The sequence below is a fragment of the Salvelinus alpinus genome, chromosome 5, assembly GCF_045679555.1.
Source record: "Salvelinus alpinus chromosome 5, SLU_Salpinus.1, whole genome shotgun sequence".
Taxonomy (NCBI): domain Eukaryota; kingdom Metazoa; phylum Chordata; class Actinopteri; order Salmoniformes; family Salmonidae; genus Salvelinus; species Salvelinus alpinus.
The window spans coordinates 50,623,359-50,636,399 of record NC_092090.1 but is presented as its reverse complement, the minus strand read 5'-3'; the positions used below and the strand labels follow the sequence as shown (position 1 = coordinate 50,636,399).

Here is a 13,041-nt window from a genome sequence, read left to right as displayed (position 1 = left end):
TGGGTTGTTGTACAATGGGTGCTGGTAGTATAATAATATGATATTGTTGCTATGCTACCGTGTGTGCAGGTCTTTCCGTCCAGCTGAAGGTTGATGCCAGTAGGACAGGTACAGCTGGAGCCTTTTGTGGGTGGAGCCAACAGACACAGGTGACTGCAGCCCCCATTATTCACCGCACAAGGTGTCCGCACTAGAGAGTGAGGGACAGAGGGGGGAGAGAGCGCAATATATAATTATTCAACATGAAAACGTAAGATGATAGTATATGTTGCCCACTCACAAACTATTGCAACAATGACATATATGTCTCACTCATTTAACAGTTGAGAGTTTAAAAATGATCTCAAACACAATTTAACCGGACGCTCTAGACTAGAGCCTCCATGGCAATGGGGTCTGTGCAGCAGGCTGAACGTTTGACATCCCTACTTATCAGTGCTGCTTCAGCCTGGTATGAGCCCAAGGTGCTTTTTGCCCTCTGAACCACATATCTAGGATCAGTTTACCTGGCCCCTAATCCCACTAGTGACAGGGAGGGACACTGGACCTGGTGTTGGGGGTGGGGGTCTAGTATCATGTCACAAAATACTCAGAGTGCCAACAGGGCACACACACACACACACACACACACACACACACACACACACACACACACACACACACACACACACACACACACACACACACCGGTGGTGCGGTAGCGGTGGAACATGTGAATATCCATGAGGTTCTCCAGGTTCTCGGCGAGTGTTTGTCGTCCCAGGCCAGTCATTTTGTTGGCACACTGGATGCTCTTGGACTGCCAGTCTGTCCAATAGAGCTTTTCCTCATGCAGAGTCAGCCCAAAGGGGTGAGGCAACTGACTGCCAATCAACACCTGGACACCAATGGAGGGGAGAGTGGGACGGGGGGAATAAAAATATTAGCCAGTCTTCTGATTCACAGAGTAAAAAGTCTCACTTGATTAAATACCCATCCAACATACAAAAATTGTTTGAAAACAAGCTAAAACTTGCAAAGACTATCCCTTCAGGACCACCTCACCTGTCTGTCTGAGCCATCAAAGTTGCCAAACTCGATGGTCTTCATCCCGGCGTCGGCCCAGTACAGGCGCTGTGTTTGGTAGTCAATTGCCAGTCCGTTAGGCCATGTCAGGTTGGAAGAGATGATGACGATACGGCTGGATGCGTCCATCCCTGCCTGCTCTATCTTAGGACTCACACCCCAGTCTGTCCAGTACATATATCTATGGTACTCAGGGAAAATCATGCATCAGTAAACTGTACATGTATGTGGTGTGCACAATTCATCTGTATACTGTATGTTCAGATTAGGTGTCAGTGGTAAACAGTCCATGCAGCGCTAACTTTTTGGGAGGACTCTATTGGTGTGTTTACACGCTACTCTGTAAACTACTGTCAGGGGTGTCATTGGATAGCTGACGCCTGATATTGACCCTTGACCTCTGACTCACCCTCCAATTGGGTCAACCACGATGTCCCTGGGTCGGTCAAGATTCTCCCAGATCAGAACGGTACGCATGCTCCCGTCTGCATTAGATACCTCGATACGATCTGTACCTGATCTCACACACGCACACACACAAGCACGCACACACTCACACAATTAATTATTGTTTATACAACAAACGACTCAATACCACTTCCGTTTGTACCACTACCCTATAGTCATTTAAATCTTGAACACAGGTACAGGTAAGGTTTCTTACCTGCGTCAGTCCAGTAAAGTTTGTTGGTCACCCAGTCAATAGCCAGACCGGCTGGACTTTCCAGACTGGTGTCCACCACCACCTGACACACACAATAACAACTAATTTCAACACAGCACAGTAACTTAATTGAAGTACTCCCCCAATGCAAAAAAGTCAAAACAGCTGTAAAATGAACTGTGATACCAGACTCTCATCAATAGGTGGCGACATTTGGTTAAAAGTAAAGTGCAAGGGACTGATCTCATCAGCTAAAGTGATTCCCCAAAACATTGTATCTTACCAAGGATTAGACCAAACATCCACCACTATAACACTAAACTGTTTTCTTCTCTAATACTAGCTATTGTACTAGTAATGATCTTGATGGGTGGTTGTTGTCTCCCTTACTTTAGTTGAATGCACCTTCCATTGTACAGTAAGTGGCTCTGGATAGGAGCATCTGCTAAATGACTAACTAATATGGGAAATAATATTGGGAGGAACTGACCTCCTGCCTTGAGCCGTCCCATTGGGCCCGGTTGATGGAGTCGGTGGTGACGTCCGTCCAATAGATGAAGCCCTCCTCGGCGTGCCAGTCCAGTGCCACGGCGTTGCGTACGTCGGCCAGCGGGATGACATCATCCGACATGTCCTCGGTGTCGAAGCTGATTCGTCGGATGTCCGTCCTTCGGGCAAAAAGCAGGAACTTGTCAAGACCTGATCAAAGACCAAAGGTCTTCTGTCAGTTCTCTAGGTTTAACAACAGGGTCATCACAACACACAATACAACAACATACACCAAGGCTCTGTTCCAATTATCCACACTAGCGTACCCCTTAGGATTAAGCAATGTATTGGTCATTCTAGTGTGGACAATTGGAACCTAACTAAACTAACACATGCTATTAAAGGGCAATTCTGCCACCTTTCAACCTCATATTCATTATATCCAGCACCAAACCAGTGTCTACGTATGTAAAAACAGCTAGATAAGAAGAAAGGTCCTAAAAAATCCCCAAAAATGCTACTCTGTGACTTCTATAAAACGCTAAAATATGCCGTCTTCACATATGCAGACACTGGTATTGTGCTGGGGATAATGAAAATGAGGTTTAAAAGTGGTGGAGTTGCCCTTTAACATTAGCCAACTGGACTGAAAATGTACTTAGCAAACATTGAGTTTATATTTAGAATAAAGCAATGCCTAAATGAACACAAAAATGTATTTACAACTCTAAATAATCACATTGAAATGTCAACAAATATTCTAGCATTCTACCTAGAGTGTAGTGTGTTCTTGTAGGCAAGTAAGTATACTCACTCAGGGCACAGTTATGCTGGTCCACTTTCTTGAAGCCCGTGGGGCAGTCGCAGGTATAGGTCTTGTTGCCAGGGAGACAGAGGTGGCTGCAGCCCCCGTTGTTGGTCCCACATCGGTTACGCCCACCTGGAGAAGAGGGGAGGGGGGAGAGGTTAGAAGCACTCTGTGAGTGAGTGTGCAGGTGTGTTACTGACTAACAGAGTGCATCTGTGGGTGGTGTGTGTTTGTGTGTGTTTGTATGTGTGTGTGAGCGCGTTTGTATGTGCACGAAGGAGCATGTGTGTGTATTCGATTGGATGTGCGTTTGTGTCTGACTGACCTGCGGGCTGTCTCTGCGGGTGCAGTGTGTGTATATCCATTGGGAAGTGCAGCTTGTTTCTGATGATCTCCTGGTTCTTGCCCGTGAACTTGTTGGCACTGTTGATGCTCTTGGTGTGCCAGTCTGTCCAGTAAAGGCTATCCTCAAATACGGTGATGGCAAATGGATGGGGCAAGCCTTGATGGAGAGAGAGTTAAGACAGAGAAAGAGAGAGAAAGACAGAGAGAGAGATAGACAAATATATGTATTTAAAGAAGCATATGCTGTCTTTATTACTGAAACACAAGAACAACATTGGAACATTCTCGTTGACCCTTTAAAGGAGTTAGACCAAGTGGTATAGAATGAGGGGGGGGGGGGGTTACATGATTTCAAACAACAAGCAGCCATTGGAACAGCAACTAAATCAACACACAGCCACACACAAATCCCTAAACAGTTCCTCCACAAACTAAAACAAAACACCAAATAAAACCAATCTGGAGTAAAGGGACAATTATCTTCAAAGAAAAATAGCACAAAGTTGGACAAGATCTGATTCCTCACACCATCAAATGAGGACGAGTTAATGTTGTTGTCTTTTCAATTGTGTCCCCCTATTGTATTCAGCCTTAATCAGAGCTGGTTGGAGTTAGCCTGTTTCTTATTAGCCACTCGCTAATGACATAAGCTTTGGGAGTTAAGTGCTAGCTCTATAGATTTCTTCTGAGAAGAAGTCCCTGTTTGACTACTTGAAGAAAGGAGGGAGGGATTGATCAAAGAAAGGAAGGGAACAATGATTTGGTCATTTAAATAGGGCCACAGTCTTTGGTGGAGAACATATGTGGAACACTTCCATACCATTGTCCCTCTATTCATTCATTAGCCCAGCTGAAGTGGCCCTATTGGCCAGATTGCCTACATTTTTGGCGAAGCACAGAGAACATCAGAGAGTGCTGAATACGCTCAACTGATGGATGGAAAGAACATCATTTTCCCCCTTGTTTATTTCTGTTGGTGGTGCACAGTTTGTGGTGAGCTTGCTGCCATAAAGGTCTTACACAGGTCTAGTATTTTATACCAGGGTTTTACAGTGGGGTATAAATGAAGAGTGGTGAAAGACCAAACCTGGGGAGAGAGGAGAAGATATTACCTAACTCTTAATGTAAACCAATACTCAGATACATACTTAAAGTATCATACCCCTCAGAAAAAAAACTAAATAACATTAGCTTCAGGGAAACATTGGAATTTTTCTCTCTCTCTCCTGTTTCTCCATCTGTCTATCTTTTTCTTTAGGTCTCCAGGTGTGTGTAAGATGATACTTGGTGTGTGTGTTACTGATGTTATCTTCAAGGAGACACATGGTTAGACATGAGTGTGAAGGGGAGTCAGAGTTGGGTTGACGCTCTCCTCTCTCTTTCAAGGGCAGCTAGCAGGCACACTGGTGGTATGTGGGCCTACTCTCTCTTTTCTGTCTCTGTTCTAAGGGACAGCTGGGCCAGCAGCTGTAAGGCAACAGGGAATCTTCCATGGGGGTCTACCCTCCACCCACATGTAACCTCTCCCCTCTCTGTCCCCACTCTTCTCATTATCTCCCTCACTTGCTCTAGTGTGTCCTTCTCTGTCTCTCCCCTTCCTACTTTTCACCCCCCCCCCCCTCCAAAAAAGCCCACATTTCCATCCCTCTCTGTCCCCACAACATCCCTCGCTATACCCCCTCTCCTATTGTCTCATTTATTGCCCACCCCCACCTCGCCCCCGAAGGTGCACAGGTGTGCTCAGAGGATAAGGGTGTCACCCACATCACTCACCAGATACCATGACAAAGGACTGGCATGTCTCCAAATGTTTCTCAAACGACCACACACACAGAGATGCGCACATGCACACAAAAAAGTATGCATGCGTGCACACACACACACAGGCACACACACACACAGGCACACACACACAGGCATACACACACAGGCACAGACAGGCACACGTCCCATTTGTTCTTCCTGTTGTCTGAGCAAACAGAGGGCCTAGTGGAGGTACAGGGCCAATTACAGGTTTTTATCCCGAGAGCACATATCAATAAAGGCTGCTCACACAGGGCTGGACAGGTACCCTCTACACCCGTCCTCCTCCCCCTATCACCCCTCACGCACCCCTCCTCCTCTAATCAAACACTCACACAGGGCAGTGGGTAACCCTCCTTTTCCTCTCCTAAAAGACATTCCTTCTATTCTCCCCTCCACTAAAGCCACTTCTTCTTGTTTTTAGCTGATAGGAGTTGAACCAGGTGTGGTTGTTCGCTGTAATAGCCCATCCATGACAAGGATCGACGAGTTGTGCGTTCCGTGATGCCGTTCTGCACACCACTGTTGTACTGCACCATTATTTGTCAGTTTGTGGCTCCCTTGTTAGCTTGCACGATTATTGCCATTCTCCTTCGACCTCTCTCATCACAAGCTGTTTGACGGAAGTTTTTTGTTTGTTGCACCATTCTCAATAAACTCTAGACACTGTCGAGCGTGAAATGCCCAGGAGGGCGGCTGTTTCTGAGATACTGGATCCAGCGCGCCTTGCACCGACGATCATACCACACTCAAAGTTGCTTAGGTCACTCATTTTTCCTATTCTAACGTTCTAACGTGATTAAATAATTAAAACAGAAAAATGACTCAAGAGGGAGCCAGAGATCAAGATAGCCTAACCAGAAAAAAAACCCTGTTCCCGACCCTCCTCCTTCAGCTACTGCTGGCCTCTGCAGATTCTGCCATTAAGCTCCCGAAGTTGCCGGTAATAGGCTACAACAGGGGTAGGTAACTATTTCCATTGGGAGTGCCAATTTATCTTACCATTTCGAACCGATCTGCGTGCCAGTTACGATTTTCAAATGCACATTTTCATGGAACAGTTTCATTTCATTTATAATAAAGTCTTCGTATGTCAAAATCATTATCATGTGGTTGATCAAAATTCTAAAAGTAAATTCTATTGCCATTGCCAACTATGTAAAAATATCCTACATAAAGCCAAAAAATAAAAACATTGCAGCCTGCAGGTAGAAAACATCCCGTATAAATCCCATATTGGCTATGCATGGCCTGTCTGAAAGGAACTTGAAACATTGTATCAACTATCAACTTGGTCCGGCCTGAAGCTTGCACTAAAAAACTTGCAACATTGTATAAAATATTCTGGGCCCTCAGAGTTTCCTGCGCCAGTGAGCTCCGGACAGACACAGCTGTAGGCTATTTGCGCAAGGGATAAGTAATCAAATCAAATCACATTTGATTTGTCACATGCGCCGAATACAACAGGTGTAGACCTTACCGAGACAATGTGCGAGGGAACAGGTTAGTCGAGGTAATTTGTAAAGTGACTATGCATAGAAAATAAACAGCGAGCAGCTGTGTAAATAGTCTGGGTGGCCATTTGATTAACTGTTCAGCAGTCTTATGGCTTGGGGGTAGAAGCTGTAGACAAGGAGCCTTTTGCTCCTAGACTTGGCACTCGGTACTGCTTGCTCTGTGGTAGCAGAGAGAATAGTCTATGACTTGGGTGACTGGAGTCTTTGACAATTTTTTGGCCCTTCCTCTGACACCGCCTAGTATATAGGTCTTGGATGTCAAGAAGCTTGGCCCCAGTGATGTACTGGGCCGCACGCACTACCCTCTGTAGCGCCTTACGGTCAGATACAGAGCAGTGGCCATACTAGGGAGTGATGCAACTGGTCAGGATGCTCTCGATGGTGCAGCTGTAGAACTTTTTGAGGATCTGGAGACCCATGCCAAATCTTTTCAGTCTCCTGTTGTTGTGCCCTCTTCACAACTGTCTTGGTGTGTTTGGACCATGATAGTTTGTTGGTGATGTGGACACCTAGGAACTTGAAACTCTCAACCCTCTCCACTACAGCCCTGTCGATGTTAATGGTGGCCTGTTAGCACCTCTTTTTCTTATAGTCCACGATCAGCTCCTTTGTCTTGCTCACATTGAGGGAGTTGTTGTTGTCTCTGACCTCCACCGTATAGGCTGTCTCAATGTTGTCGGTGATCAGGCCTACCACTGTTGTGTCATCAGCAAACTTAATGATGCTGTTGGAGTCGTGATTGGCCACGCAGTCGTGGGTAAATAGGGAGTACAGGCGGGGACTAAGCACGCACCCCTGAGAGGCCCCAGTGTTGAGGATCAGCCTAGCAGATGTGTTGTTTCCTACCCTTACCACCTGTGGTGAGGCCCGTCAGGAAGTCCTGGATCCAGTTGCAGAGGGAGGTGTTTAGTCACAGGGTCCTTCGCTTAGAGATGACCTTTGTGGTAGGCCTATTTTATGACATTTCCACCGGATCAGAGCATGACATTCTTTCCCCCTTTCACAACAAGTAGAGAATGGAGTGGTTATCGAAAGAGAGCTTGAAATATTTTTTAAATAGGCTACGTTGAGGAACTATTGTAATTCTCAATGGATGTAAAAACGGACTTTGTTTACTTGCTGTTTGAGGTGAAGAAAAAATACCTTGAGAAGATCCACAGTGGTGGTGAGTTAAGACAATCAGAAATACTATCAGATCCCCAAATGGGCACATTTATAGGACTACATTTGTGTGCAGGCCAGGTAGCCTAGGCCTACGTCTATGCATAATCAGGACTGCGTCCTTACTCAACATTGACTGGAGCCTTACAAATAAAATGCAATGAATAAATTGACAACTCGGAAATTACGTAAATATACCAAAACTTGTTCCTCACAAGTGTAGCCTAGGTTTTCCAGTCCGCAAACAACGTGTCCACTCAGACAATGAGAATAGTAAAATACTGTAATTATAATACATTGACTGGAGCCTTACAAATAAAATGCAATGAATAAATTGACAACTCGGAAATTACGTAAATATACCAAAACTTGTTCCTCACAAGTGTAGCCTAGGTTTTCCAGTCCGCAAACAACGTGTCCACTCAGACAATGAGAATAGTAAAATACTGTAATTATAATATATTGAATGCATTAACAGAAATTACCTTAACCAAACAAACATTGTAGATTAGAAATTATGGGAATTAACGGTAAATGTGATACTGGTGTGCCATCATGATTAGCCAACTGAGACATGCGAAAATCAGACAGGTGTCTTGTGTGTGTAACAGTATAACATTACGTCCGTCCCCTCGCCCCGATCGCGAACCAGAGACCCTCTGCACACATCAACAACTTACACCCACGAAGCATCGTCACCCATCGCTCCACAAAGGCCGCGGCCCTTGCAGAGCAAGGGGAACCACTACTTCAAGGTCTCAAAGCGAGTGACGTCACCGACTGAAAGGATGCTAGCGCGCACCACCGCTACCCATCGGTTACATTCACCTCCCTTTTGACCTCCTCCTTTTCTGCAGCAACCAGTGATCCGGGTCAACAGCATCAATGTAACAGTTTAATTTTACGTCCGTCCCCTCGCCCATACCCGGGCGCGAACCAGGGACCCTCTGCACACATCAACAACAGTCACCCACGAAGCGTTGTTACCCATCGCTCCACAAAGGCCGCGGCCCTTGCAGAGCAAGGGGAACCACTACTTCAAGGTCTCAAAGCGAGTGACGTCACCGATTGAAACGCTATTAGCGCGCACCACCGCTAACTAGCTAGCCATTTCACATCCGTTACATGTTCCATCAGAAATATATACAGTGGGGAGAACAAGTATTTGATACACTGCCGATTTTGCAGGTTTTCCTACTTACAAAGCATGTAGACGTCTGTAATTTTTTTTCACATTGTATGATTTTTAAGTAATTAATTTGCATTTTATTGCATGACATAAGTATTTGATACATCAGAAAAGCAGAACTTAATATTTGGTACAGAAACCTTTGTTTGCAATTACAGAGATCATATGTTTCCTGTAGTTCTTGACCAGGTTTGCACACACTGCAGCAGGGATTTTGGCCCACTCCTCCATACAGACCTTCTCCAGATCCTTCAGGTTTCGGGGCTGTCGCTGGGCAATACGGACTTTCAGCTCCCTCCAAAGATTTTCTATTGGGTTCAGGTCTGGAGACTGTCTAGGCCACTCCAGGACCTTGAGATGCTTCTTACGGAGCCACTCCTTAGATGCCCTGGCTGTGTGTTTCGGGTCGTTGTCATGCTGGAAGACCCAGCCACGACCCATCTTCAATGCTCTTACTGAGGGAAGGAGGTTGTTGGACAAGATCTCGCAATACATGACCTCATCCATCCTCCCCTCAATACGGTGCAGTCGTCCTGTCCCCTTTGCAGAAAAGCATACCAAAGAATGATGTTTCCACCTCCATGCTTCACGGTCGGGATGGTGTTCTTGGGGTTGTACTCATCCTTCTTCTTCCTCCAAACACGGCGAGTGGAGTTTAGACCAAAAAGCTCTATTTTTGTCTCATCAGACCACATGATCTTCTCCCATTCCTCCTCTGGATCATCCAGATGGTCATTGGCAAACTTCAGACGGGCCTGGACATGCGCTGGCTTGAGCAGGGGGACCTTGCGTGCGCTGCAGGATTTTAATCCATGACGGCGTAGTGTGTTACTAATGGTTTTCGTTGATACTGTGGTCCCAGCTCCCTTCAGGTCATTGACCAGGTCCTGCCGTGTAGTTCTGGGCTGATCCCTCACCTTCCTCATGATCATTGATGCCCCACGAGGTGAGATCTTGCATGGAGCCCCAGACCGAGGGTGATTGACCGTCATCTTGAACTTCTTCCATTTTCTAATAATTGCGCCAACAGTTGTTGCCTTCTCACCTTGTGCAGGTCTACAATTTCAACCCTGATGTCCTTACACAGCTCTCTGGTCTTGGCCATTGTGGAGAGGTTGGAGTCTGTTTGATTGAGTGTGTGGACAGGTGTCTTTTATACAGGTAACGAGTTCAAACAGGTGCAGTTAATACAGGTAATGAGTGGAGAACAGGAGGGCTTCTTAAAGAAAAACTAACAGGTCTGTAAGAGCCGGAATTCTTACTGGTTGGTAGGTGATCAAATACTTATGTCATGCAATAAAATGCAAATGAATTACTTAAAAATCATACAATATGATTTTCTAGATGTTTGTTTTAGATTCCATCTCTCACAGTTGAAATGTACCTATGATAAAAATTACAGACCTCTACATGCTTTGTAAGTAGGAAAACTTGCAAAATCGGCAGTGTATCAAATACTTGTTCTCCCCACTGTATATATTTGCTACTGCTTGACAAAAGAAATCTTGGTCGACAAAAACCTATCGACGAAACAACCGACCAGTCGACTAAATGGGGTCAGCCCTAGCCTCGATGCCCATATGCCTGCATGCTTTATAGAACAAGCCACGGCCACACTGAACCTAATAAACTGGTCGGCGAGTGTATATGTCATTTAGCAGACGCTTTTAACCAGCAACTTACAGTCATGCCTGCATACATCTTTTGTATGAATGACCCCAGCGAGAATCTAACCTACAGTCCTTGGCATTGCTAACTAAGCCATACAGGAGCAGGTTGTGACAACAAGCAAACATACCTATATATCGCCTCTGTTTTTAGATGGACACTGAGGAGGACCTCCACTCCTGTCTCCCTTTGTTACGACCGATATGGTGCCATTTGGAAGCTCATGGCTCCCGCTCTCCCCATAAACAGAGGGCAGCTCAGCTTTGATTTCCAGATCGGGTGAGCCAGCAACACCAGGCCCAATCAGCAGACCGGGGGGAAGGGTGATGGGTGAAGTGTGTCGGGAGTGGTGATGATCCACCGAACACTGATCTGCACTTGTCATAATGTCATATCTCCCACGGTCTTTCACACACACACTAGCGCACACAAACTCTCTCTCACGCACAAACACCCACACCCTTGGTTCCAAGTCACAATATTTATGCATTCATTGCTGTGTGGATGTGAGTGTGCTGTTTTTTTGTACAATTTAATGGAAATATGGCATTGATTAATTCCACGAGGTATGACAGAGGAGCACTAGTTTTCCTCATCTATATCATTGCTGTTTGAAATGTCTGATTGCTCATTTATTTTTGTATTTATTTATTTCCACTAAAGATAACAAGTGATAGACAACAATACAGATTTTTTTTTTTTATAATGTGTGTGCTTGTGTGGTTGGATCCCCAAGGGCTTATATGAAAACTACACCACAAAAAAAACTATATACAATACATAAGTAAAAAAAAAAAAAGGTTTGTTAAAACTAATTAGAAATGTATAAATTAATTGATCAGTAATCATGAAAAAAATTAATATATATATTTGTTTTGTTTAAATGTGTGTGTGCATGTGAGTGTGTGAGAGTTAGGCTATATGGAGGAGATGACTAAGTAGTTTGGTTCATCAGGCTGACCCCCAGTCTTTACTTGAAGTTAGTTATCGAGGGATGATGATGTTTTGGCAATGTGAAGATAAGAATCCCAGAGTATGGTACCTCTATATCTAATAGAGAATTTACTATGTGAGGTGTGGCAGTGGGGAGGGTGAAGGTTATTGCAGTGTCTTGCGTTATATAGATGGATTTTAGAATTAACCTGGAAGAATCCATTGAAGGCTTTAGGTAAACTGTCTGGGAGGTATGACTATTTGCAGATAAAAGTGCATAATTGCCGTACATTAATGTCGTAAATATACAAGAGTATTTTAACAAAGGTGCAGATGAGTCATTTGTGTAGGTAGGAGCAATGTTCCCTCTAAGCTGCGTGTGTGCGTGGGCGCAGAAGAAATATGAGCCTGTGCAGAGAAGCACGAGATTCAACTTCACTTCAACATCGCTCTATTGTGGGAATTGTTATCAAATCTATGCAATATTAGCCACTTTCAATGTAATATACTGAAATAAAACGATCTACGCAAGATTTCGTATACAAAACTAACTGTGCAAGAGATTTTCTTGTAGGCAGAGCGCATTGGAGTAGGATTCTACTGCATTGACAGGCAAGACTCAGGCTCATACTCTACACAGACCAGTGTGCCATAACCAATCAGAGCTGCAGTAGGCCTATATGCAAATAGCCATTGCCAAATACGGATCTGTGCAATTCACATTGAACTGGACTTTGTTTAGGCTACAGTATAAGTGGTCATGAGTAGATGCGCTTGTTTTGAGATCAGTGAGAGCTGCATGTAGCCACATGTTCACATTTGTTCATATTCTTTGCTAGTGAGTGAGTTATTACCCCAATTATATCTAATTTCTAGTCAACAATTTGGGAGTGGTTGCTTCCAACAAGAGCACAAAGTGTGTGCATTTCTAGCCCTCTAGTCAGGTAAAGAGCTTTTTTATGTTTTAAAGGGGAAGTGTTGTATTTTGAGACGGTCTTGAATAATATAAGTACCCAATAGGCAGAACGTAGCATAATTTGTCTGATTCTCTGTAATAATGCTATGGGAATAATAATGAATTTAATTTTGTAGAGTGGTTTCTTCCATCAAACACTTTCTGTCACCTTGTCTGAAGGACAAGTGGATAAGCAGGTTAATGTCAAGCCCTGCATGTTTTTCTTTTCTCCAAAAGTCTCATGGAATGTAGGCATTGAACACGACACATTGGCTGCTACTGTAGGCTGAATGATAGAACAGCTATTTCCATGTTAAAATGTTATGGGGTGCGTTTTCTCCATTGTTTTTTAAGGTAGGCCATTCAGGTAGGTCTACATTATGATCAAATAGCCACAGTAGCCTACTTGACCACTTAAAACTGTAACTTAAAGTGGGTACAACC

At 44.5% G+C, this 13,041-nt stretch overlaps 1 protein-coding gene across 3 annotated transcripts in view; it reads right to left on the bottom strand.

The window, feature by feature from the left end:
- The window catches only part of LOC139576298 (low-density lipoprotein receptor-related protein 4-like), a 234,579-nt gene that overhangs the window by 41,826 nt on the left and 179,712 nt on the right, over positions 1–13,041 (bottom strand). For all 3 annotated transcript variants that reach the window (XM_071402240.1, XM_071402241.1, XM_071402242.1), the window contains exons 15-22: positions 3,352–3,528; positions 3,033–3,158; positions 2,220–2,428; positions 1,730–1,811; positions 1,475–1,580; positions 1,045–1,246; positions 688–877; positions 59–190 (exon numbers count right to left, since the gene is read on the bottom strand). In XM_071402240.1, coding sequence (XP_071258341.1) covers positions 59–190; positions 688–877; positions 1,045–1,246; positions 1,475–1,580; positions 1,730–1,811; positions 2,220–2,428; positions 3,033–3,158; positions 3,352–3,528 — 1,224 coding nt within the window. The remainder of the gene's footprint in view (positions 1–58; positions 191–687; positions 878–1,044; positions 1,247–1,474; positions 1,581–1,729; positions 1,812–2,219; positions 2,429–3,032; positions 3,159–3,351; positions 3,529–13,041) is intronic.